The sequence below is a fragment of the Gorilla gorilla genome, chromosome 18, assembly GCF_029281585.2.
Source record: "Gorilla gorilla gorilla isolate KB3781 chromosome 18, NHGRI_mGorGor1-v2.1_pri, whole genome shotgun sequence".
Lineage (NCBI taxonomy): Eukaryota > Metazoa > Chordata > Mammalia > Primates > Hominidae > Gorilla > Gorilla gorilla.
Window position 1 is genome coordinate 98,099,122 of NC_073242.2, and position 27,088 is coordinate 98,126,209.

Genomic DNA, 27,088 nt, shown 5'->3' on the forward strand with positions numbered 1-27,088 from the left:
AGAATCGCTTGAACCTGGGAGGAGGAGGTTGCAGTGAGCTGAGATCATGCCACTACATTCCACCCTGGGTGACAGAACAAGACTCCGTCTCAAAAAATAATAATAATAAATAAATAAGAAATAAAAAACATAAAAAGGAAAGTATAGAAGGGTAGATTATCTTATAGAAAAAAATAAACTATTTTCAATAGAAAAGATAAATGCATTTTACCTTAAATTTTAACACAAATTTGTTACATGGGACCTTCTGTGGGGAATTGCTGTGAGCTGCTGACATCTCTCTCCATTGTGCCAGCGGGAGCAGCTGGTGGAAGTGATGCTGAGGTGGCGGCTGCTGACTGGAAGAAGTGTGACCTGATCGCAAAGATTTTGGCCTCTTGTCCCCAGCAGTCTCTTTCACCAGAGAATTACTACAGGGACATCTGCCCCCAGGTAAATCTTTTTGTTTCTGTTGATCATTTGAGGATTATCTGCTTATTTACAGAAAGAGGACTTTTAATGTTCCTCTAGTATTGAGATAAAAGCAGTATAATATTTAAGTTTATTGTTTAGTGAGGAGCCTTCTTAATAAATGAATAAAAACTGGTGGAAGAGACTGACCTAATTGTTCAGTTTAAGAATGGCGAGGCCAGGCGCAGTGGCTCACGCCTGTAATCCCAGCACTTTGGGAGGCCGAGGCAGGCAGATCACCTGAGGTTGGGAGTTCGAGATTAGCCTGACCAACGTGGAGAAACCCCGTCTCCACTAAAAAAAATACAAAATTAGCTGGGTGTGGTGGCGCATGCCTGTAATCCCAGCTACTTGGGAGGCTGAGGCAGGAGAACGGATTGAACCCGGGAGGCGGAGGTTGCCGTGAGCCGAGATTGAGCCATTACACTCCAGCCTGGGCAGCAAGAGTGAAACTCCGTCTCAAAAAAAAAAAAAAAGAATGCCTCACCACTACTGAATGATTTGCCCAGCTTGCTCTCAGAGCTAGAATACGAAACTCAAGTTTCATCTTGTTCATTATCTTTTCTCTCCATATGTTTTTAATTAGTTTTTAAAGGCAGATATTAAATAAACAAGGTAAATTAACATGGCAAACAATTTAAAAAGCATAAAAGAGTAAACCGAAAACTAAGTCTCCCTCCCATTCCTGTTCTCCAGTCCCTCAGAGGTAGTCACTGCTATGAATTTCTTTCCAGAGATATTCTGTGTATTATGCATATACCATCATATGTGCATATGTTAATGTATGTGTATATTAACATGTATGTGCATACACACATACATTAACATATACACATGATGGTAAAATTAATGCTAATTTTTTTTTTTTTGAGACAGAGTTTCGCTCTTGTTGCCCAGGCTGGAGTACAATGGTGCGATCTTGGCTCACCACAACCTCCACCTCCCGGGTTCAAGCGATTCTCCTGCCTCAGCCTCCCGAGTAGCTGGGATTACAGGCATGCGCCACCACACCCGGCTAATTTTGTATTTTTGGTAGAGACAGGGTTTCTCCACGTTGGTCAGGCTGGTCTCGAACTCCTGACCTCAGGTGATCCGCCTGCCTCGGCCTCCCAAAGTGCTGAGATTATAGACGTGAGCCACCACGCCAGGCCAGTGCTAATTTTTATCTAAATGATAGCATGCAGCATGCCCTCTTTCATTTTGCTTTTTTTCATTGATAGTGTACTTTGGCCAGGCACAGTGGCTCACTCCTGTAATCCCAGCAGTTTGGGAGGCTGAGGTGGGCAGATTACTTGGGGTCAGGAGTTCGAGACCAGCCTGGCCAACATGGAGAAACCCCAACTCTACTGAAAATACAAAATTGGCCAGGCGTGGTGGTGCACACCTGTAGTCCTAGCTACTCAGGAAGCTGAGGATAGAGACTCTCTTGAACCTGGGAGGCAGACGTTGCAGTGAGCTGAGTTTGCACCAGTGCACTCCAGCCCGGGTGACAGAGTGAGACTCTATCTGAAAAAAAAAAAAAAAAAAAAAAAAACAGTGTACCTTGGAGATCATTTCATTCATTTTCATGGGTACATGGTATTTCATCATATTAATGTACTGTAATTTATTTAACCAGCCTGCTGTTGATGCACCTTTGAGTTGTTTCCATTCTTTTTCTATTACAAATTACGCTACTGTTAATATCCATAAGTCTTTGTACATAACTACCAGTATTACCATAGGAAAAATTCCTAGAATTGAAATTATTGGTTCAAAGGTTTTATGCATTTAAATTTTTGATCGATATGCTTTATGTACCTATTTTCCCACATTTTTACCCACACAATGTGTTACAAAGTTTTTTGATCTTTGCAAATCTGATACATGAAAAATGTGGGGCTGGGCACGGTGGCTCACGCCTGTAATCCCAGCACTTTGGGAGGCTGAGGCGGGCGGATCACGAGGTCAAGAGTTTGAGACCAGCCTGATTAACATAGTGAAACCCCGTCTCTACTAAAAATGCAAAAATTAGCTGGGAGTAGTGGCGCATGCCTGTGATCCCAGCTACTTGGGAGGCTGGGGCAGGAGAATTGCTTGAACCCGGGAGGCGGAGGTTGCAGTGAGCCGAGATTGCACCACCGTATTCCAGCCTGGGTGGCAGGGCGAGACTCCATCTCAAAAAAAAAAAAAAAAAGAAAAAAGAAAAATATGGAGGGAGTTTTCTTAATATTCCCTATGCATATGCCTAAAATGAGCCTGTATTTTATAAATTTGATAAAATTATTTAATAAAAACACTGCAAGTATGAGAGGTGGGCAAAAAAAAATTTTTTTTTTGAGATGGAGTCTCGCTCTGTTGCCCAGGCTGGAGTGCAGTGGCGCGATCTCCACTCACTGCAAGCTCTGCTTCCCAGGTTCACACCATTCTCCTGCCTCAGCCTCCTGAGTAGCTGGGACTACAGGCGCCCGCCACCACACTCGGCTAAGATTTTTGTATTTTTAGTAGAGACAGGGTTTCACTGTGTTAGCCAGGATGGTCTCGATCTCCTGACCTCGTGATCCTCCCGACTCGGCCTCCCAAAGTGTTGGGATTCAGGCATGAGCCACCACACCCGGCCAAAAAAATTTTTTAATTAAAAATAAAAACACTGCCTGTTCAGCTCTCTTACCCTTTGATACTGGGTATGTTAAATTAAAAGAATTCTGTTGAATCAGTGTTATTGAGGTGAATTTATTTTTTGTCTTAAAGAAATTCATGCTTTTTGTTTTTAGTTACTGTCATATTCCTTGCAAAAAACTGGTATTTACTTCTTGTAGTTTTTTTGTAGGTTCTGGATTTATTTCACTTTCAAGATAAATTGACAGCACGACAATTTCAGAGAGTTGCCACCACTACCTTTATAACTTTGTCAAGAGAACGCCCACATTTGGCAGCAAAGTATTTGCTCCAGCCAGTGTTAGCTCCTCTTCATCGATGTTTGAATACAGCAGGTAAAGGAGGAAGTGTGGTGGCTGGGTGTGCCTCTAAAGGACCTTCTTCAGTATTTCACGTTTAAATGATTTAAATCAGTGTTATATCAGTGTCTGTAGTTTTCCTTCCCCTCCCCCCAACTTTTTATTTTGACAAATTCACTTACAAGTTTCAAGAAGAGTATATTGAACTACCCATATACAGATCACCTAGACTGAATAACTTTACATTTTGGCCACATTTATTTTATCTTTCTCTCTTTCTATACATGTAAACATGTCTTTTCTGAAGCATTTGAGACTTAGTTGCAGACATCACAACACTTCACCCCTAAATACTTCAGTATGCATCCCCAAAGGAAAATGTCAGTCTCCTACATAACCACAAGGCGATTACCACACTCAGGAAATTTAACATTTATACAATATGCTTTGATATAATATACAAATTCCATTCAAACTTCTCTAATTGTTTCAATAATTTGTTTTACAGCTATTTTTTTTAAAATCCAGAATTCAATCAAGAATCATGGCTGGGCGTGGTGGCTCATGCTTGTAATCTCAGCACTTTGGGAAGCTTAGGCGGGCAGATTGCTTGAGCCCAGGAGTTCGAGACCACAGGGGCAACATGGCAAAACCCCGTCTTAACCAAAAAACAATATAAAAATTAGCCAGGCATGGTGGCAAGCACCTGTAGCCCCAGCTAGTTGGGAGGCTGATGTGGGAGGATCGCTTGAGCCTGGGAGGTTGAGGCTGCAGTGAGCCATAATCACACCTCTGCACTTTAGCCTGGGCAACAGAGTGCGACCCTTGCTCAAAATAATAATAATAATATATGATAAAACTATGTCTAAATAAATAGAAAGACTTATTATAAAACTTTAAAAACTTTTTTTTTAATTTTTATTTTTTATAGAGATGGGGTCTTCCTATATTGTCCAGGCTGGTCTGGAACTCCTGGGTTCAAGCGATCTTCCTGCTTCAGCATCCCAAAGTGCTGGGATTGGTGAGGCGGGAGGATCGCTTGAGCCCAGGAGTTTGCAACCAGGCTGGGTAACATAATGAGACCCTGTCTTTAGAAAAAATTTTAAAAATTAGCTGGGCGTGGTGGTGCATGCCTGTGTTCCCAGCTGCTCGGGAAGCTGAGGTGGGAGCATTACTTGAGCCCAGGAGGTTGAGGTTGCAGTGAGCCATGATCACACAGTTCCACACCAGAGCCTGGGTTACAGAGCAAGACCCTGTCTCAAATAAATAAAAATAAAATATAACTATTTTAAAACTTTTTGGAGGGAATTTTTTAAACACATATTATAGAGATTATATAATGAACTCCTATGTACCTGTCACCTAGATACAACTATTAACTCTGCCATTTTCTTTCTTTTTTTTTTTTGAGACAGAGTCTCACTCTGTCACCCAGGCTGGAGTGCAGTGGCATGATCTCAGCTCACTGCAAGCTCTGCCTCCCAGGTTCATGCCATTCTCCTGCCTCAGCCTCCTGAGTAGCTGGGATTACAGGTGCCCGTCACCACGCCCAGCTAATTTTTTGTATTTTTAGTAGAGACGGGGTTTTACTGTGTTAGCCAGGATGGTTTCAATCTCCTGACCTTGTGATCCGCCTGCCTCGGCCTCCTAAAGTGCTGGGATTACAGGCATGAGCCACCGCACCTGGCCAACTCTGCCATTTTCATTTCATCCAATCCCCAATTTTTATTCAATTAAGTTTAAAGTGAAATTTTTTTTTTTTTTGAGACAGAGTCTCACTCTGTTGCCCAGGCTTGAGTGCAGTGGCACAATCTCGGCTCACTGCAACCTCCACCTCCCGGGTTCAAGCGATTCTCCTGCCTCAGCCTCCTGAGTAGCTGGGACTACAGGCCTGCCCCACCACACCCGGCTAACTTCTTATATTTTTAGTAGAGACGGGGTTTCACCATATTGGCCAGGTTGATTTCAAACTCGTGACTTTGTGATCCGCCTGCCTTGGCCTCCCAAAATACTGGGATTACAGGCGTGAGCCACCACGCCTGGCCTAAAATGAAAATTCTAAGTGATAATGTGCTATAGGTTAATTGGCAACGTTGGTGTTTTTTCTTAGTGATACATAAAATAACAATGCATGTTTATAATCAGTGGCATTATATATTCCATGAAATGTGTATGAATGGTATATTGTTCAATGATAACCATTTTCTGATCTTAGGTGTTGCTTACTGAGCCATCTTTCTAGTAAAACTTCCTTCCTTAGCTTTAGTATGTCCTATTCAGTGAGGCACTAAATATGGGTAATTTTGTGTGTTTATTTTCTAGAGCTGTCAGAGAGTGACATGGTACCAGGAACTATTTTGGTGACAGAAGAAGAACTTAGTAGATGCATTGAGGATGTGTTTAAGGTTGGTAATCTGAGTCACTAATGTTTTTATTTACTTCTTATTTAAAATTTTTTTTTATTTTTTCTTTTTTTGTAGAGATGGTGGGGTCTCACCACGTTGCCCAGTCTGGTCTTGAACTCCTGGCCTCAAGCGATCCTCCTTCCTTAGCCTCCCAAAGTGCTGGGATTACAGGTGTGAGCTGCTGCTCCCAGCCTTTTAAAATAATTTTACCTTTTAATTAGCACTTGAACCGTTGGAATGACTAATCTAAAGCTCCAAGCTGTCAGAATCTTTTCACTTTGAAAACCAGAAACTGTAAGCTGACGTTTTTTGTCTTTTGTTGTTGTTGCTTTTCCTTTTTGTGGAGAATGAGGTCTCACTATATTGCCCAGGCAGGTCTCGAACTCCTGGGCTCAAGCTATCCTCTTGCCTCTGCCTCCCTAAGAGCTGGGATTACAGGCACGAGCCACTGCGCCTGGCAAGCTGACCTTTTTAAGTGAAAAAACTGATATATTTTTGAAACCATGTTAATTACATCATTTATTCTAAATGTTGAAATAGTTTAGTTTCTCTAACTGGCAAATGCCACTGATGAAAGCATGTCTATTGAAGAAGTTGACATGGAGCCGGGCATGGTGGCTCACGCCTGTCATCCCAGCACTTTGAGAGGCCGAGGAGAGCGGATCACCTGAGGCCCGGAGTTCAAGACCAGCCTGGCCAATATGGCGAAACCCTATCTCTACTAAAAATACAAAAATTAGCCGGGCGTGGTGGCACACACCTGTAATCCCAGCTACTTAGGAGGCTGAGACAGGAGAATTGCTTGAACCCAGGAGGTGGAGGTTGCAGTGTGCCGATATCATGCCACTGCACTCCAGCCTGGGGGATAGAGCGAGACTCTGTCTCCAAACAAACAAACAAAAAAAGAAATTGACAGGGGCATTTTCAATACTATAGTCTTCCTAAAAGTGTATGATAATTGAATCTACTTTATAACTTTTGATAGTAATTACTGTCATAACAAATTAAGTCTGAATAAATGATTCCTGCAAATGACTACATAAATATATACCAAGAATGAAAACTTGCTTTTCTATTCATAGAAAAAAAGTGAATGAAAACTAAGAATCTAAATGTTATGTTCTTTATTATCACAGTCTTATAAATATATGTGGTATATGCTTTTGGAAAGCAAATGAAATTCATTGTGTTATGGCTAGATGGAAGTAGGATAAATATTCTTTAAAGTTTATTTTAGGCCCAGTGTGGTGGCTTATGCCTATAATTCCAGCACTTTGGGAGGCCAAGGCAGGAGGATTACTTGAGGCCAGGAGTTCAAGACCAACCTGGTGAATATAGTGAGACCCGAGCTCTATAAAAAATAAAAATAATAAGTAAAGTTTATTTTAATAAATTTATAATAATTTACTGCTCAACACTTTTACATTAGAAAACAGCTTTCAAAACTGTATTTCATATAAAAAGGTACAGCTGCTTTGGAAAATAGTTTGACATTTCCTCAAAAAGTTAAACCTGGAGTTATCATATGGGCCCAGCAATTCCACTACTAGGTATATACCCAAGAGAAATGAAAACTTGTTCATATACGCCGGGCACAGTGGCTCACACCTGTAATCCCAGCACTATGGGAGGCCGAGGCGGGCAGATCACGAGGTCAGGAGATTGAGACCATCCTGGCTAACATGGTGAAACCCCGTCTCTACTAAAAATATAAAAAAATTAGCCGGGCATGGTGGCAGGCACCTGTAGTCCCAGCTACTCGTGAGGCTGAAACAGGAGAATGGTGTGAACCTGGAAGGCAGAGCTTGCAGTGAGCCGAGATTGCACCACTGCACTCCAGCCCGGGTGACAGAGCGAGACTCCGTCTCAAAAAAAAAAAAAAGAAAACGTGTTCATAGAAAAACCTGTATGTGAATTTAGTAGGTAGGACAGGGAGCAATTACAAATGGCACAAGGGATCTTTTGATGAAGGAAAGGTTCTAAAATTGTATTGTAATGGTTTTGCAAATCTGTAAATTTACTAAAATTCACTGAAGTGTATATTTTAAATAAATGATTTTATGGTTTTTAAGGTATACTTCAATAAACCAGTTTTATTAAAAAAAAAATACTTGGCACCATGGCTCATGCCTGTAATCCCAACACTTTGGGAAGCCAAGGTGGGCGGATCATGAGGTCAGTAGATCAAGACCATCCTGACTAACATGGTGAAACCCTGTCTCTACTAAAAATACAAAAAATTAGCCGGACGTTGTGGTACGCACATGTAGTCTGAGCTACTCAGGAGGCTGAGGCAGGAGAATCACTTGAACCCGGGAGGCGGAGGTTGCAGTGAGCCAAGATTGTGCCACTGTACTCCAGCTTGGAAAACAGAGCGAGACTCTGTCTCAAAATAAATAAATAAATAAAAATACAAAGATTAGCTGGATGTGGTGGCATGTGCCTGTAATCCCAGTTACTCTGGATGCTGAGGCAGAAGTATCACTTGAACCTGGGAGATGGAGGCTGCAGTGAGCTGAGATCACACCACTGCATTCCAGCCTGGGCAACAGAGCAAGACTCTGCCTCAAAAAAAGAAAAGATAAAAAATAAAAATAAAGTGTACAGGCACGCCTGTCATCCCAGCACTTTGGGAGGCCAAGATGAGTGGATTACCTGAGGTAAGGAGTTCAAGACCAGCCTGGCCAACATGGCAAAACCGTATCTCTACTAAGAATACAAAAATTTCTCTCTCTCAAGATTTGCCTATTGTGTACCTTTCATATAAATGGAATTGTACAATATGTGTTTTTTTTGTGATTGGCTTTTTTCACTTTGCATGATATTATAACATGGAGCCATACTTCATTTCTTTTCATTGCCAAATGGTATTCTGTTGTATTAACATGCCTCATTTTGTTTATCTATTCATCAGTAAATGGACATTTAGGTTGTTTCCACAATAGCCATAATAACATTTTGGCTGTTATTAATAATGCTGCTATGGACATTCATGTAAACATTATTGTGTATATTTATGTTTTCATTTCTCTTTGGTATATTCCTAGGAATAGAATTGCTGGATCATGTAGTAACTCTATGTTTTACTGTTTGAGGCACTTCTGGACTGTTGTCCAAGGTGACCGCACCATTTTACATTCCCATCGGCAGTATATGAGGGTATAAAGTGAATCACATTCTTTCAGATAAGAAGGCAGATGCTTTTGTTTTGCTTTAAGCTTTCTGCATGATACTAGTAGATTCATAGATAGAAAATGCAAACTCATTCTCCATAGCATTCACTTTATTTCTTTTTTTTTTTTTTTTTTGAGACGGAGTCTCCCTCTGTTACCCAGGGTGGAGTGCAGTGAGATGACCTTGGCTGACTGCAACTTACACCTCCCAGGTTCAAGCTATTCTCCTGCTTCAGCCTCCCCAGTAGCTGAAATTACAGGCACCCACCACCACGCTGAGCTAATTTTTGTATTTTTTGTAGAGACAGGGTTTCACCATGTTTGCCAAGCTGGTCTCAAACTCCTGACCTCAAGCAATCCCCCTGCCTTGTCTTTCCAAAGTGCTGGGATTACAGGCATAAGCCACCGTGCCCGGCCTCACTCACTTTATTTGTAAAGTGAAATGTTTACTAGCCTTTTATTTAATTTCACTATTTTTGAAAATGGAGTCTACCCTTTGAGGATTGACCTGGCACACAAATATGGAATCAGATTGCTCAGAGATTGAAAGATGACATGGTGACTATGTGAATATAATGCTGTTTTTATTTTTTAATGTCTCATGGATAGACTTCTGAAAAGAGGGGTCTTCTATCCTGTTCTGAATATTAGTAGACTTTTCAGATTATGGAGAGATAAGAAATTATTAGAGCAGTCTAGAAAGCAGATGTTCTAAATTAGAGAACAGTGGCCTACTAACTTTCAGAAAGACCATGTCCCATCTAAGAAATAGCATGATGAAAAACTGCCAAGTGGTTGGGTTTGGAATGTTGGAAAGACTTGAAAGTACTGTCAGGATAGGGGTAAGACTAATTGTGACTAAATTTTGGTGCAAACCCTTTATGGTATGCCTTGGAAGTCAGTAAACTTGGAGAAAAAAAAAGCAAATAGATAATTTCTTTCTAGCAAGGGAGTTATCCTCTAAAAAACAGAGAGAGATCTGGAAATAATGAATCCTGCCATTTCTCCTATTCTTGGTCCCCAAAAAAGAGGGAGGAAACCTTTATAGTTTGGTCAACAGTTTGGCGAATTTAAAGCCCCCTGGAGAGGCAAGCAAACCATTAGTTTTCTGTAGACACTTGATTATGCACCAAGGATTGGCACTGTTGTGAAACTAAGAGGGGTGGAAGGATAATTATTCTCTCTGCAAGGTTTTGGCAGCCAGCTGCAGTGGGAAAACAGGAAATGTGTATGTTGGAGGAAAATGGTAAACACCGGGTAAAATTTAACAACAAAGGATGTGTTGTGTCTATTAACTTTCTGCTAATACTAAATTATAGAGTACAGCTCAAAGGCAGGAAATAAGGAAAATATCGGGGATGGGTAAATTGATCCAGCTGCTCACTAGGTAACATGGAGGATAACAAAAGAGTGTTTAATTTTAGAAAAGCATTTGGGAACATTTCCAGCTCTTTTTTTCTCTCTCTCTTTTTATTCTTGTTAACAGATTTATTAAGACAAAAATTCACGTAACATACAGTCCACTCATTTCAAGTGTACAGCTCAGTGTTTTTTAGTATGTTCATAGGGTTTTGCAACCATCGTCAGTCTAATTTTAGAATATTTTTGTTCCCCTTAAAAGATACCCGTATCCATTAGCTGTCATTCTCCATTCTCCCCACTCTGCTCATAGCCTTAGGCAACCACTTTTCTATTTTCTGTCTCTATAGATTTGCCTATTCTGGACATTTCATATCAATGGAATCATAGAATTTATGGTCTTTTGTGATGGGCTTCTTTCAAGTCTAGTCAAGTGAAGCAGTTGGAGCGGAAAGGGGTCAAAGAAATCTGTAACTGGTTGTGATTAATTAGTTGTAAACACCACTGCACTGGAGCATGATGTTTTTAAGGTTCATTTGTATTGCAGCATGAAGCAGTACTTCAGTCCTTCTTATTGCCAAAAAGTATGCCATTATATGGATATACCACATTTTACTTATCTTTTCATCTGTTGATGGATATTTGGGTCGTTTTCACCATTTGGCTCTTATGAATAATGCTGCTATAAACATTGGTGTATGCTATTAGTTTTTGTGTGAACCTATGTTATCGTTTCTTTTGCCTGTATTCCTTGGAGTGGAATGCTGGATCATATTGTAACTGTATGTTTAACTTTTTGAGGACCTGCCAAACTTTTCCGAAGCAGCTACACCATTTTACGTTCCCACCAGCAATATATGAGGGCTCTAATTTCTCTACATCTGGCCAAAATTTTTTACCTGTCTTGCCTTTTTTATTATAGTCCTCCTAGTGGGAGTAAAGTAGTATCTCATTGTCATTTTGATTTATGTTTCCTAATGGCTAATGATATTGAACAGCTTTTCATGTGCTTATTGGCCATTTTCATGTCTTCTTTGGAGAAATGTCTATTAAGGCCCTTTGTCCATTTTTTTTTTTCTGAGACAGAGTCTTGCTCTGTCTCCCAGGCTGGAGTGCAGTGGCATAATCTCAGCTCGCTGCAACAACCTCTGCCTCCCAGGTTCAAGCAATCCTACTACCTCAGCCTCCCATGTAGCTCGGATTACAGGCATGCACCACCACACCTGGCTAATTTTTTGTCCATTTTTAAATTGGGTTATTGCCTTTTCATTATTGATGAGTTGAGGGATGGGCTCCTGGCTTAACAAACAGCTCACTCCAGAGAAATCCTCCTCACTGATCTCATCTCAGTCTCTCCATACTTTTTTTTTTGAGACAGAGTTTTGCTCTTGTTGCCCAGGCTGGAGTGCAATGGCATGATCTCAGCTCACTGCAACCCCCGCCTCTTGGGTTCAAGCAATTCTCCTGCCTCAGCCTCCCCAGTAGCTGGGATTACAGGTGCCTGGCACCACGCCCAGTTAATTTTTTGTATATTTTAGTAGAGATGGGGTTTCACCATGTTGACCAGGCTGGTCTTGAACTCCTGACCTCAGGTGATCCACCTGCCTCAGCCTCCCAAAGTGCTGGGATTACAGGCATGAGCCATTGCACCTGGCCCATACTTTTTTTTTTTGAGATTGAGTCTCGCTCTGTCACGCAGGCTGGAGTGCAGTTGTGCGATCTCAGCTTACTGCAACCTCTGCCTCCCAGGTTCAAGCGATTCTCTTGCCTCAGCCTCCCAAGAAGCTGGGATTACAGGCGCCAGCCACCACACCCAGCTAATTTTTGTATTTTTAGTATAGATGGGGTTTTACTATGTTATCTAGGCTGGTCTCAAACTCCTGACCTCAGGTGATCCACCTGCCTCAGCCTCCCATAGTGCTGGGATTACAGGCATGAGCCACCATGCTCGGCCCTTCCATACTTTTGATCCTTCTCTCCCCTCTTTCTGGAAGAGCAGTTTTTATAATCCCCAACCTGTTCCCATCTTAGTCTGCTGTCTTTCTTTGGAGTGTGGGTCTATTTTATCTTGGTGCCTCACTTGGCATTTCCACCTTGACATCCCCTGTCATGTGCACCATTGCCACCACCCACCCAGTGGCCACCCCAGAGGCTGTGCACTAGCTGCAGAGCAGCCCGTGTCACCTTTATACACTATCCTGATCAGACTGCAGGTTATCTGGTTTTTCAGACCATAGGAGAATTCAAAGTTAAAAAATAGAAGTTAGACTAAATAAGGCACAATGACAAGAGAATGCCAGCAGAGAGGAACAAGAAAGAACACCAAAAAACTACTCAAAAAGGGCATAAGAATTTGAAAAGCAAAGTTTGTTGGGGCTGGTATGTCCAATATACTTTGTTTAAAAAGGGAAGGATTGCATATTAGAAATATTTCCTTCTAGGGCGAGGCACAGTGGCTCATGCCTATAATCCCAGCGCTTTGGGAGGCCAAGGCGGGCAAATCACTTGAGGTCAGGAGGTCGAGACCAGCCTGGCCAGCATGGTGAAACCCTGTTTCTACTAAAAATACAAAAAAATTAGCCGGGCGTGGTGGCTCGTGCCTGTAATCCTACCTACTTGGGAGGCTGAGGCAGGAGAATCGCTTGAACCCGGGAGGCAGAGGTTGCAGTGAGCCGAGATCATGCCACTGCACTCCAGCCTGGGCAACAGAGAGAGACTCTGTCTAAAAAACAGCAACAACAACAACAACAAAAAAAGAGTAAACCCTCAATGCTCTGAATGAAAATTTTATGATGGGAAAAATTGTAGGGGAAGGGCTTTTTACTCTTGCGTCCTTCACTCCAGCAGGGAGTAGAGCAGGTGGTTCTGATGGCTCTGGGGGGCCAGGAGGAAAGTTCTCCACATGTAGGTGCATTCATAGGTGCTAGGTGAATTGAATTGAAAACCTAGCATAGCCACGTGTACTTTATCTGCATAAATGATTCTCACTTCTATGTATGTACCTTCTATCTGGTAAAATTACCTGAGACATAAAGGGGATACACAGCTCAAAACACTTTTAGTCCAGTGGTTCTCCATTCTCTCCTTCTGCTCTGAATGCCTGGGGCCCAATCCCTAGAATGCTTAAATTCTTTGCCCTCCCTGGTATGAGAAGGATTAATAGTGTATTCTTTGCCTAGAGAGGTGAAGGGAGGCCTAGGTTGCACAGAGATTGGTTCTGGGTAGGACAATGTAAGAGAGTTATAATTCCTTTTTATTTGGACATTTTTTGCTCGTAAGAGGATTGGCTAGATTCTGAAATGGGGAAAACGTTTCCTTTTAGTATACTTCACAGTACTTGCCTGACACTCTTCCTAAAAGCAGAAGAAATGTTAGGGTAGGAAAAACTAGGAGGCATTTAAGTAGTTTGTTTCCTCCATTCTCATTTCCATTTTATCTCTCTGTTTCCAGATTCAGGGAATCTTGCCTTTATCCAAGTCTTTTCTCCATCTAATCTTAATGAATTTCTAATTACAGCTGTTCTGTCAGATTGGATATTTGACTCCTCTTTCTGAATTTTTAATTAGATTTGCAGAGTAAATTAGAATAATAGAATCTTAGAACTGGAAGGAACTTCAGAAATAATTTAGTGTAACCTCTCACTTTTTAAATAGACTTTATTTATTATTATTATTTTTTGAGCTGGAGTTTCGCTCTGTCGCCCAGGCTGGAGTGCAGTGGTGCAATCTCAGCTTATTGCAGCCTCCGCCTCCTAGGTTCAAGTGGTTCTCCTGCCTCAACCTCCAAGTAGCTGGGATTACACCTGGGATTACAGGCATGTGCCACCATGCCCGGCTAATTTTTGTATTTTTAGCAGAAGTAGGTCTTCGCTATGTTGGTTGGGTTTTTCTCGAACTCCTGACCTCAAGTGATCCACCCACCTCAGCCTCCCAAAGTGCTGGGATTATAGGCGTGAGCCACCACACCCACCAATAGACTTTATTTTTTAAGAGCAGTTTTAGGTTCACAGAAAAATTAAGTGGAAAGTACAGGGAGTTCCCATATATCTATCTCCAGACAGCCTGGTATATTTGTTACAATTGATGAGCCCACCTTAATGCCTCAGTATCATCCAAAGTCCATAGTTTACATTGGGGTTCACTGTTGGAGTTGTATAGTCTATGAGTTTTGACAGATTAACCACTCATTTTGTAGTAAAGAAAATAAAATCCAAAAGATTTTGTGAAGTGACTTGTTCCAAATCATACAGCTGGGGAGTGGCAGAGCAAGTCCAGGAACCAATCTTTCCTTCCCTTTCACTCTCCCTTTCTGTGTTTAGAAAAGATCATATTTGCACATGGTACAAATTTAAGGACAAAAAACTTTATAGTGAAAAGTTAAGTCTCTTTCTAACCTTGGTTCCCTGCACTGGCAATAATTCTTTCTGGAAACATCCATGTGTAATTGAACTGTGACCTTGAATTACAAGCAAAAGACCGAAAGAAGTATCTTCAAGGCTGTGGGAATTGCAAATGTTAGCTTTTCTAAATGCTTTGGTTCAGACTCTCTGGTATGGTGTAGCACCTTTGAGCCAGACAGACCTAGGTTGGAATCTGGCTCCAAAGTTGACTGTCCATGCAACTTTAGGTAACTTATTTAACACTTGATTTGTGAGGAAGAAATAAGGTAACTTGGTGGGTTCGTGGCATATTGTAGCACATAAGTGCTCAAAAAACTGTCAGTTCTCTTTTGGTTCAGGGAAACTTGTTTTTTAAAAAGACGATCTTATGCAATATGTTCTGAAAGCATGCACAGTGCAAAATACTTGCTATATTAGGTAACTTGCCTTGTTCTTTTTTCCTCTCACAAGTCTTAATTACACTCAGCAAGTGCATTAGAAGTTCTGGAACACTACTATCAGAAAGATCACTGTAATGTTTTAGAAGGCTGTATTTGACTAGTTTAATCTTTAGGAGGTGTAAAATCAAGTTCCAGCCTGTACTGAATTTCAGTGTTAGGATTCAGTCAGCTTGATTCCGAATAGGCCCCTCATGTTTGTATTCCCACACATGTACATCCCTGTAAAAGAGAAGCCCATAAATTAAGAAAATATTTCCATTCACAATAGCATCAAACATATAAAACATTTAGGAAGAAATCTAACATTTGTATGGGGTATATATTTCACAAAATCTTTTAACATGAATTATCTTAATTGGTCCTTATGCCAAAAGCTTGATGCCTACATTATAAATGAGAAAATGGAGACTGAGAGCGACTTAAATGTCTTATCCATGTTCACTCATTTAACGTGTAATTTGGGGCAGTCACAAAGGTGACAGAAACAAAATTCATATCCAAGTTTCCTGACTACTGACTTCCCTGTGCTCTTTCAGCTACTCTGCAGTAGTCTCTAAGGGACATGCTTAGCAATGTCATGGAAGTCTATGAAATGAGAAATGGGGCACGTGGCCGGGTGTGGTGTCTCACGCCTATAATCCCAGCACTCTTTGGGAGGCCAAGGTGGGCGGATCGCTTGAGGTCAGGAGTTCAAGACCAGCCTGGCCAATATGGTGAAACCCTGTCTTTACTAAAAATGCAAAAATTAGGCCAGGCATGGTGGCTCATGTCTATAATCCCAGCACTTTGGGAGGCCAAGGCAGTTGGATCACCTGAGGTCAGGAGTTCAAAAACAGCCTGGCCAACATGGCGAAACCCCATCTCTACTACCAAAAAAATAAAAAATTAGCTGGATGTGGTGGTGGGTGCCTCTAATCCCAGCTATTCAGGAGGCTGAGGCAGGAGAATTCCTTGAACCTGGGAGGCAGAGGTTGCAGGGAGCCAAGATTGCACCAGTGCACTCCAACCAGGGCAACAGAGCGAGACTCCATCTCAGAAAAAAAAGACTTTGGGAGGCCGAGGTGGGTGGATCGCTTGAGGTCAGGAGTTCAAGATCAGCCTGGCCAACATGGTGAAACCCCATCTCTACTAAAAATACAAAAATTAGCCGGGTGTGGTGGCTCATACCTATAATCCCACCTACTCAGGAGGCTGAGGCAGAAGAATTGCTTGTGCCTGGGAGGTGGAGGTTGCAGTAGGCCGATATCGCACCATTGCACTCCAGCCTAGGTGACAAGAGCAAAACTCCATCTTAAAAAAAAAAAAAAGAAATTAGCTGGGCATAATGGGCATCTGTAATCCCAGCTACTCGGGTGGGTGAGGCAGGAGAATCACCTGAACCGGGGAGGCGGAGGTTGCAGTGAGCCGAGATTGCACCACTTCTTTCCAGCCTGGGTGACAGAGCAAGGCTCCCTCTCAAGAATTCAAAAAAAAGAAAGAAAGAAATGGAGCATGTGAGAACTGCTTTCTATTTTGTTTTATTTTGTTTGCTTTGAAACAGAAACACGTTTATTCTTAATGTTTTTGACCATTTTGATTCCACCCACTTTTTTCTTTCTCTTTTAAATTTCTAGCCATTCCTTCCAGAAAAATTCCATCCTCCAGATATTGAAGTTAGATGCTGTACAAGCCAATGTACAGTCCAACTTTGCTCAGTCTGCTCTCCCTTCCATGGCTGAAGTTCTATGATTCTGCTCTGTTAGTTAGCACTGATGGAATCACCTGTAGCTACAGCTTAAGGAAGGAAGGAAGAAAGGAAAGAAGGAAGGGAAGGAGGGAGGGGAGGAGGGAGGGAAAGGGAAAGAAAAGGAAAGGGGGAGGGAGGGAGGGAAAGGAAAGAGGGAGGGAAGGAGGGAGGGAGAGAGGAAGGAAGAAAGGCAGGGAGGAGGGAGGGAGGGAAAGAGAAAGGAAATGCATAGGGCGTTGTAACTTCCCCACAAAAATAGAGCTTTTGAGAAAATAGCAGCCTACTTTGTTCATTTATTCTTTGATTCAATCAGTCACAGAAACATTTATCAGGTATTTACTGAAAGCCAGACACTTTGCCAGGTTCACAAATACAGAAATGATTAAGAACCAACTGCTGCCTTCAAGGCGTTCCTAGTCAAGTAGACAAAGAGTTACAGTAGTGTGTGGGCCATAGCTAAGATCATCCTATTGCTTATTGCAGAGCAGCCCTCTAAGCTTAGATGAAGGATTGTAAGGCTTAACCACAGACGCCTCATATCATAGCTGGCTGGATCTGCGAAAGAAAGCCGAGGTGCAATTAGGAAGAAATGTGGAAATCCCCAGACTGCTACTGGGGTTGTTGGTAGCAGTCTGTATCCTTGCCTAATCTGTTTTCACTGATCCACATTGGCCTCTGACTTTGCCCCTCACCTCTTGCTACATGTTTGTATTTGAAAAGCCACAGGTAAGTGGAGGTTCAGTCTTTCTTTTTTTTTTTTTTTTTTTTTTTTGAGACGGAGTCTCTGTCTGTCGCCCAGGCTGGAGTGCAGTGGTGTGGCATGATCTCGGCTCACTGCAACCTCCGCCTCCTGGGTTCAAGGGATTCTCCTGCCTGAGCCTCCCGAGTAACTGGGATTATAGGCACCCACCACCACACCCAGCTAATTTTTTGTATTTTTAGTAGAGACAGGGTTTCACCATGTTGCCAGGCTGGTCTTGAGCTCCTTACCTCAGGCAATCTGCCCGCCTTGGCCTCCCAAAGTGCTGGGATTACAGACGTGAGCCACCGCGCCCAGGCCAGGTTCAGCCTTTCTTCCAGGCATCCTTTCACTTAACCCCAGAGAGGCTTTTATCACACCACGCAATTGAAAAGCTACCTTAAGGTCTCTCCCTTCACTTCTTCAGCTTTCCCATATCTTGGTATTTTGTTTGGGGATCCCTAGTTGTGGAAATACCTAGAGTAACCAGAAAACCTTTCAACTGAACATGATTTCATCTTTAAAGGACTAACTTCAGGACTGATAGCATAACAGAAAGCATATGAGGAAGAGTTAGAAACTTGTTACATCTGGTCACATTGAAACTTCAGTTGTTTTGCATTTTTTGTTGGAGGGGTGGTTAAGTTTTTTCAACTATACTCACATCTTAATGATTGAGGTACCAAAAGGGAATGAAGGAAATGAGCAAACTTGCAGTCAAGTCAGAGAATCATAGATGAGATACGAAAGAGGCCTTACAGCACCATTCATCCAACCTTGTTTCACACATAAGGAAACAGACTCAGAGAAGTCCACTGATTTGTGTTAAGTCACACAACTGGTCAGTGGAAATATTCATAAATAACTCTGTGTAAGACATACCCAACCATTATACCATTAAAAAAGGGAACTTTCAGTGATATGCTTCTTAGGAACATTTTTATCGTAGGTAGAAATCATACATGAAGTGGCCAGGCACGGTGGTTCACGCCTGTAATCCCAGCACTTTACGAGGTGGGGCTGGCGGACCACTTGAGATCAGGAGTTGAGACCAGCCTGGCCAACATGGTGAAACCGTGTCTACTAAAAATACAAAAATTAGCTGGGTGTAGTGGCACGCACCTGTAATCCCACCTACTTGGGAGGCTGAGTCACGAGAATCAGTTGAACCCAAGAGGCGGAGGTTGCAGTAAGCCAAGATCACGCCGGTGCATTCCTGCCTGGGCGACAGAGTGAAACTGTGTCTCAAAAAAAACAAAAAAAACAAAACAAACAAAAAAAAAGGAAAAGAAGAATAATACGTGAAGTATTGTATTGTGTTTCAGAACTTGAATTCCCATCCCACTTTGCCTCCACGTGATCAGGGAAGACCTGCCCCCCCGCCCCACCCCAACTAGAAAGAGACTGAACATAAGCACAGTCCAAGGAAATCACACAACACCCAGATGTTGGGGCACAGAGGTGGAGCAGTCAGGCCCTGCCCTCCGTGGGGCAGGAACAGCTTGTCTGTTGTGCCTTCGCTGCTTCCTCAGTCCATACTGTCACCAGTCCAATGTGGAGGAGGCTGGAAGGAACTACCCCAACCATTTCTTCCATGTGTAGTATGATTTCATGGGAAGGATTATTCCTTTTTAGTGCATTGTTTGGCTATTGTAAGTGCTGGCTGAGTTCGAAATGCAGCATTGGCTGAATCAGTCCAGCCTCTCATTTCCCTGAATAGGTTACCAAACTCCAAATATAAGCCAATGATCAGGGAACGATAAGAGGGAAGTGACCAGATTCTACTTTGGGAGTGTAAATAGGGTAAATAGGGAGTGTAAATGTTGGATGTCAGGTGCAGACTGAACTTTAACCTGCATAGGAGTTCAGTACTAGACGAGATTGGAAGAAGGGGGCTGTCCTTGGAAGCAGCTGGCCAGAGTATACCCCTGGAGATCTACTGGAAAACTTGGTATTAATAGAAGGGAGCTGTATAAGTAGGAGGAAGGGGAGGTGTTACAGAAGCCGCTGTCCATGGTGCCACACGAACACTTCAGCTCCAGCTTGCAGAGCTTGCAGGACTAGGGTTATTAAAAGCCTGACATGCTGGCATACTGACTCTGAGGGTGGGGACAGCTGGGATAAAATTGGTATAGGCTAGGAACTGAAGCAATGAAAATCTCATTATGCACAGGGGAAGGAGGTAAGTATTGAGAGGCCAGGGGTATGTGTTTGGGGATTTTTAATATTGTGGTAAATACATACGAGATTTACCATTTTAACCATTTGAAATGGTATAATTTAGTGGCATTAAGTTTATTCACGATGTTGCTCAACCATCACCACTATCTAGTTCCAGAACTTTTTCATCACTCTACGTGGAACTCCCATATCCATGAAGCAATCAGTCCCCATTCTAACCTCCTCCGAGTCCCTGGCAACCACTAATCTGCTTTCCCTCTATGTGGATTGTGAATGGATTTTGTCTCAGACAGATCTGGGTTTATCCTGGTTCTGCCATTTGCTAACAATGTGTCTTTGCTCAACTGACTGACTGCTTCTTTGAGCCTCAGTTTTCTGCATTTTTAGAATAGGAACAAAAATGCTTCACCTGCAGGACTCCTCTTATGAAGACTTTCTGTATGTTAAATGTTTGGCTGAATACCTGGCTCACTCTTGAGTGGAATGCAGTACATGGTAGTTATTGTTTGCTTCATAAAAGCAGTAACAATTAGCCAGGTATGGTGGGATGTGCCAGTAGTCTCAGCTACTCGGGAGGCTGAGGCACGAGAATTGCTTGAACCCGGGAGGTGTAGGTTGCACTGAGCCGAGATCATGCCACTGCACTCCAGCCTGGACCACAGAGCGAGACTTTGTCTCAAAAAATAAAAATATAAAATAAAAAAATAAAAGCAGTAACAGTGGGCTTCCTTTAAATTGTGTACTACTGTATTCACTGCCTATTCACCAAAAATTCAGGTAACACTACTTCATAATCTACTCTGATAGGTGCTGAAGAAGGGAGCTTGACTTTTGCCTTCCAGGCTAGTTCAGGGGTTGGGAGATAACTATGTACTATATTCCTGGACCAATTATATGTCACAGGCTCTAAAGTGCAATTGCAATTTAAAGAAGAAAAATCATTTCATAGTGGTTAGGTGCTCAATATTTGAATGAATGAGTGAATGAATGAACAGTTGAAGAGTAAATATATGGCAGGCTTATGGAGGAGGCAGAACTTGTGCTGGATCAATTTAATAAGTACCATTGCATATCTTTCATCTCCAAAATCAATCTGGTCATTAGGATGCATAGCAGTGCTTAAGGCAGATAAAAGAAACTGTATTTTTAAAAATTATGTATTTTTATTATTTTAAAATTTTAATTGACACATAATTATACATAGTTATGTGAAACTGATTTTGATTATTGTTTTTAGATGACTAGTCCAAAACTTTTTAATTTTAATTTTATTTAATTTTATTTTATTTTTTGAGACAGTGTCTCACTCTGTCACCCAGGCTGGAGTGTCTCACTCTGTCACCCAGGCTGGAGTGTCTCACTCCGTCACCCAGGCTGGAGTGTCTCACTCTGTCACCCAGGCTGGAGTGTCTCACTCTGTCACCCAGGCTGGAGTGTCTCACTCTGTCACCCAGGCTGGAGTGCAGTAGCCATTATCTTGGCTCACTGCAACTTCTATCTCCTGGGTTCAAGCAATGATTCTCGTGCCTCAGCCTCTTGAGTAGCTGGAATTACAGGCCCACCCTACCACACCTGGCTAGTTTTTGCATTTTTAGTAGAGACAGGGTTTCGTCATGTTGGCCAGGCTGGTCTCAAACTCCTGGACTCAAGTGATCTTCCCTCCTGAGCCTCCCAAAGTGCTGGGGTTACAGATGTGAGCCACCACACCCAGCTCAAAACTTTTATTTTTTATTTTAATTAATTTTTTAGAGACGGAATCTTGTTCTGTTGCTTGGGCTGGAGTGCAATGGCTCACTGCAGCCTTAAGCCCCCTGGGCTCAAGAGATCCTCTTGCCTTAGCCTCCTGTGTAGCTGGAAGTACAGACATGCACCACCATGCCCAGCTAATTTTTATTTTTTGTAGAGATGGGGTCATGCTATGTTGCCCAGGCTGGTCTTGAACTCCTGGGCACAAGTGATTTTCCCACCTCAGCCTCAAAGTGCTGGGATTATAGGCATGAGCCACTGCATCCAGCCCAAAACTTGTAAAGGATACATGTACTTCCATCAAGGAAGTTTAAAGGGAGGTAGATTTGAGCTCAGTACAGAAGAAATTTACTATTAGTGTTGGAAGGGAGGTGGCAATTGTGTATAGATCAAGGAGAGGCCATTGACATTCTTTAAGATACTGTAGAAAGCATTTATTTATCAGACTGAACCAGAAGAAAACCTTAATTCTAAATCTTTTCACTTAAAAAAAAGTCCTATTTCTCTGTTTCTATCTGTGAACTTGATAGATACTAGTTGGTAAATTGGTAAGGGTTATTCTTTTTTATTTTTTTATTTTTTTGAGACAGAGTCTTGCTCTATTGCCCAGGCTGGAGTGCAATGGCATGATCTCGGCTCACTGCAACCTCCACCTCCTGGGTTCAAGCGATTCTCCTGCCTCAGCCTCCCGAGCAGCTGGGATTACAGGTGCGCACCACTACGTCCAGCTAACTTTTGTATTTTTAGTAGAGACGGGTTTCACCATGTTGGCCAGGCTGGTCTCGAACTCCTGACCTCGTGATCCACCCGCCTCTGCCTCCCAAAGTGCTGGGATTACAGGTGTCGTGAACCGCTGTGCCCAGCCGATAAGGGCTATTCTTAATTTTTCTTTCTCTTTCTGCATGCACTTCCCCTCATCACTATCCATTTAACCTGCTTTATTTTTCTTCCTAGCACTCGTCACTACCTGGTATTATATAGTTGTTGTTTCTTGCCTGCCTCCTCTACTAGAATGTTAGCTCCTTGAAGCAGATACTTTGTTCAGCACCGTATCTGCAGGGCTGCAAGTGTGCTAGCACAAAAGTGGCACTCAATAAACATTTGTTGAATCTTTATATAAAAATAAATAATATATATGTATAAATAGCTGTACATTATTTCCTAAATTTTAGGCACAAGTAGTACTTGTTCATTACAAGAAGATATAGAAAAGTATAAGGAAGAAACAAACAAAAAATTAGCGGATTTTTTTTTTTTTTTTGAGACGGTGTTTTAGTCTTGTTGCCCAGGTTGGAGTACAGTGGCACGATCTCGGCTCACTGCAACTTCCGCCTCCTGGGTTCAAGCGATTCTCCTGCCTCAGCTTCCCAAGTAGCTGGGATTACAGGCATGTGCTGCCATGCACTGCTAACTTTGTATTTTTAGTAGAAATGGGGTTTCACCATGTTGGTCAGGCTGGTGTCGAACTCCCGACCTCAGGTGATCCACCCGCCTCAGCCTCCCAAAGTGCTGGGATTATAGGTGTGAGCCACTGCACCTGGCCAAATTAGAGGAATTTATCAGCAACAACATATACCCCTGAGGAATGTGCTCAGTTGAGTTCTTGTTAAAGTTTGGGGTGCTTTGGCCCTATCAAGCCAGTAAATAATGAAGACTTAACTCCATTTGTTTTTTGTTTTCTTTGTTGTTCTTGTTTGGGGGCTTATTATTTTTTGTACAAAAAATCCTGGTAAGGAAGGATGGCTCCACAGGGATTACCTCTGAGAACACAGGATCCAAAGCCGAACAATAGGTCTTTACGTTATCTGGAAGAATCTCTTCTTTTGCCTCCTGTAATTGGTGATATCATCATTAGGCCTGTACATGACTTCTGAACACTGCTGTACACAGCACTTCATTTAGCTGGGCTTATGGAGATTAGATCATGCACAGGAAGCTGGCTCCTTGGCTAACAGGCTCCAGAGAGGAGTCAGGAGGCTTAAGGGATGTGAAAAATTAGGGCTGGTTTTTAAGAGACAGCATTCACTGGAAAAGCACAGAGATTCTTCCAGCTCATGAAAGTGCCTCCATGATCTTTAGTTTCATGAACAACATTGATTCCTACTTCAAAACTGTTTCTATAAATAAGGGCCTGTTTGAGCTTCCCTTCCCTTCCTTTTATTGTGTTGTATTGTATTTTATTTTTTATAGTGATGGGGTCTCACCATGTTGCCAAGGCTGTTCTCAAACTCCTGGGCTCAAGTGATCCTCCCTCCTTGGCCTCCCTAAGTGCTGGGATTACAGGTGTGAGCCATCACACTGGGCCGCTTTCACCCGCAAAATAGGGCTGCTAGTAGTGACTTTGTGAGATTGTTATAATTTTAACAAGCTAGCTCTTTAAAGAATCTAGCATAGTACTTGGAAGATAAAAACCTATTATGATTCCCAGAACACACACCATGAGCATAATCATTGTCAGCTCATTTTCTTTCTCTTTTTACCATTATCACTGTCCGTACTATCAGGTTTTAATTAACTTCTTATAACAGAATTACATTTTGAAATCCTATTGTGTTTAATTGGAGTTTTGAATAACATTTTTGTACTTCTTAAGATACTTGGAATTATCTGCCTTATTATTATTATTATTATTATTATTATTATTATTATTATTGGTTTACTTGGCTGGGTGCAGTGGCTCATACCTGTAATTCCAGCACTTAGGGAGGACGAGACAGGAGGATTGCTTGGGCCCAGGAGTTCGAGACCAGCCTGAGCAACATGGCAAAACCCCATCTCTACTGAAAATACAAAACATTAGCCATGCATGCTGGTGTGTGCCTCTGGTTCTGGCTACCTGTGAGGCTGAGATGGGAATATCACTCGAGCTTGGAGATTGAGGCTGCAGTGAGCTGTGATTACACCACTGCATTCCAGCCTGGGTGAGAGAGACCATATCTCAAATATAATAATAATAGGTTTACTTTTTTTATTCTTCCCATATATCACAAGCAATATGAAGGATTATGACCCTTACTGATTTTTATATTCACTACAGTACCTAAAACAGTGCTTTGAGCCCAGTGAGTGTTCAGTAAAAGTTTGTTGAATTGAATGCATTTGTGCTAGCCTTATTGAAAGGTACAACTAAAACATGCAGCATTACGATTATTAATAAAAGTCACCATCCTCACACACTTTTTTTTTTTTTAATTTTTTTCATGGGCAGTAGTCAACATCCTCACACACTTAACCATGTAGAGCCAGTACAGATCTAGGTGAACAATGCAATTACTTTTCTTTTTTTTTGAGACGGGGTCTTACTCTGTCACCCAGGCTGGAGGGCAGTAGCATGATCATAGCTTATTGCAGCTTTGAATTCCTGGGCTCAAGTGATCCTCCTGCCTCAGCCTACCACGTAGTTAGGACTGTAGGTGTGCACTATCAAGCCTGGCTAATTTTTAAATTTTTTTGTAGAGATGGGGTCTTACTATGTTGCCCAGCTAGGCTTGAATCCTGGCCTTAAACAATCCTCCCTCCATGACCCCCAAAAATTCTGGGATTACAGACATGAGCCACTGTGCCCAGCCCTACAGTATAATTTCTTTGAACATTTATAGAATTAGGGAGAATAGGACATGTCCATGTGGTGGTCACATCTTAAGAGTGATGAAACTGGAGTAAGCAGTGTTTTGGGTTTGGTTTGATTTTCCAAATCCAATTTTAAGTTTTTCCCTTTGGTAGTAATTACTTGTTCCTAATAGCAGGGCCTTCAGCAGTAGGACAGTTATCATATAGTTACACAATAGGTAGATTAGGAAACTCAGACATAGCCAAAAGTAGGAAAGGAAGAGGTCAGAAAGCGGGGTAGTTGACCTATTCTGGGCAGTTCTAGGGACTGCACACATGAAATGGTGCTGCTCCAGTTCACTGTCTTGTTTCAGCCTGTCTGCCTAACTCAAATTGTTTCATTGCCATATCCGAGCACATCTTTGGAGCTAAAATGGTGTGTTTCGGATGAGATATTGCTTAAGACGCTGAGCCCTGCTAGGTGTTTGGTGTGTGATTCCCGTTGCTCTGGCCAGGCAGTCATGGGATTATTCTTCACCATTTCCTTTTTTCTAGGTGTACGTGGTTGGGAATGAACCTTTAACAGTTTTGATGGATTCCGTGCTTCCAGTCCTGGGAGTGCTTTTTCTTCTCTACTGTTTTACTAAGCAGAGTGTGTCTCACATAAGGTAAACAATCAAGGGACCCTTATTTTTTTATAAATTGTGACGTCTTTTTTGCATGTTGTTTTTGTTCTTATTTTGAATTTATATTTGCCACTTTGAAATTATCATTTCCTTTAAAAGTCAGGAAAACACTGGGATCTTCCTATTTTGCTCATCTAGAAGAGAACAAGAATTTTGCAGATCACAGGACATTGGATACAGTTTTTAGAATGACTTTCCTCAGCCTCTGTCCTAAATCTCAAAGACAAAATCTCTGTTTACATGTGTAAACATGCCACTTTTCGATCAGTGAGAAATACTGCAATTACATGTCTAGGAAGAAGGAAATAGGGGATGGATCATAATGACCTTGTGGGGAGTTAGAAAACACATTTGGGAAATCTAGATCTGAATGTGGCACTTTGTAATTTAGCCTGGGATTTGGTGTTGGTGATGCAGTGTGTTGTTTAGATAGAAGGGATTTCTTAGTCATCCAGAAAATACTCCTTTGTCGTGGAATTTAAGTAGGATTCATTTTGTATCAGCTCTATTTTCATAGTAATTTATGTTGTTTCTTCCTCCAGGTAAGAGTTATCTTATCTCAAGTCCTATAGAATTATGATTTTTGGTGTTTGGAGATCCTCACATGTAATCCAATATGCAATAATAGTACCTTCTTCACAGAGTTATTGTGAAGACTAAATATGCATTAATGTGTTTAGTACAGTCCCCGGCAAATAGTAAGCTCAATAAATGGTAGCTGTCATTATCACCATCACTAAGTGGTGAAGGAAAACACCATCTTTTGTACTATTCAAAGCTTACGTAGTTCCCCTGGCTCTTCAGCTTGAGTCAGCACATCCTTGTATCCCACAGCTGCAATGACAACGACAAGAGAGAATACACTGGAAGAGGGAGGCTGTACATCTGTGAACTTGGTTTCAAGGGACAGTCCACAAAATAACTCATGTTTTTGTTTTTTTTTTGAGACGGAGTCTCGCTCTGTTGCCCAGACTGGGGTGCAGTGGTGCGATCTCGGCTCACTGCAACCTCTGCCTCCTGAGTTCAGGCGATTCTCCTGCCTCAGCCTCCCGGGTAGCTGGGCTTGTAGGCACCTTCCACCATGCCCGGCTAATTTTTGTAGTTTTAGTAGAGACAGTGTTTCACCATGTGGCCAGGCTGGTCTCGAACTCCTGACCTCAGGTGATCCACCCACCTCAGCCTCACAAAATGCTGGGATTACAGGCGTGAGCCACCGCACCTGGCCTCTTGTTTTTGTTTTAAAACTCAAGTCCTCACAGCACTGTCATGTCCTCATCAGAGACTGACAAGGAACATGTG

General features: G+C 42.1%; 1 protein-coding gene across 2 annotated transcripts in view; it reads left to right on the top strand.

The window, feature by feature from the left end:
• TANGO6 (transport and golgi organization 6 homolog) overlaps window positions 1-27,088 on the top strand; it is a 241,422-nt gene that overhangs the window by 31,091 nt on the left and 183,243 nt on the right. For both annotated transcript variants that reach the window (XM_019011975.4, XM_063699676.1), the window contains exons 5-8: window positions 296-432; window positions 3,260-3,422; window positions 5,709-5,791; window positions 25,659-25,771. In XM_019011975.4, the coding sequence (XP_018867520.3) occupies window positions 296-432; window positions 3,260-3,422; window positions 5,709-5,791; window positions 25,659-25,771 (496 nt within the window). The remainder of the gene's footprint in view (window positions 1-295; window positions 433-3,259; window positions 3,423-5,708; window positions 5,792-25,658; window positions 25,772-27,088) is intronic.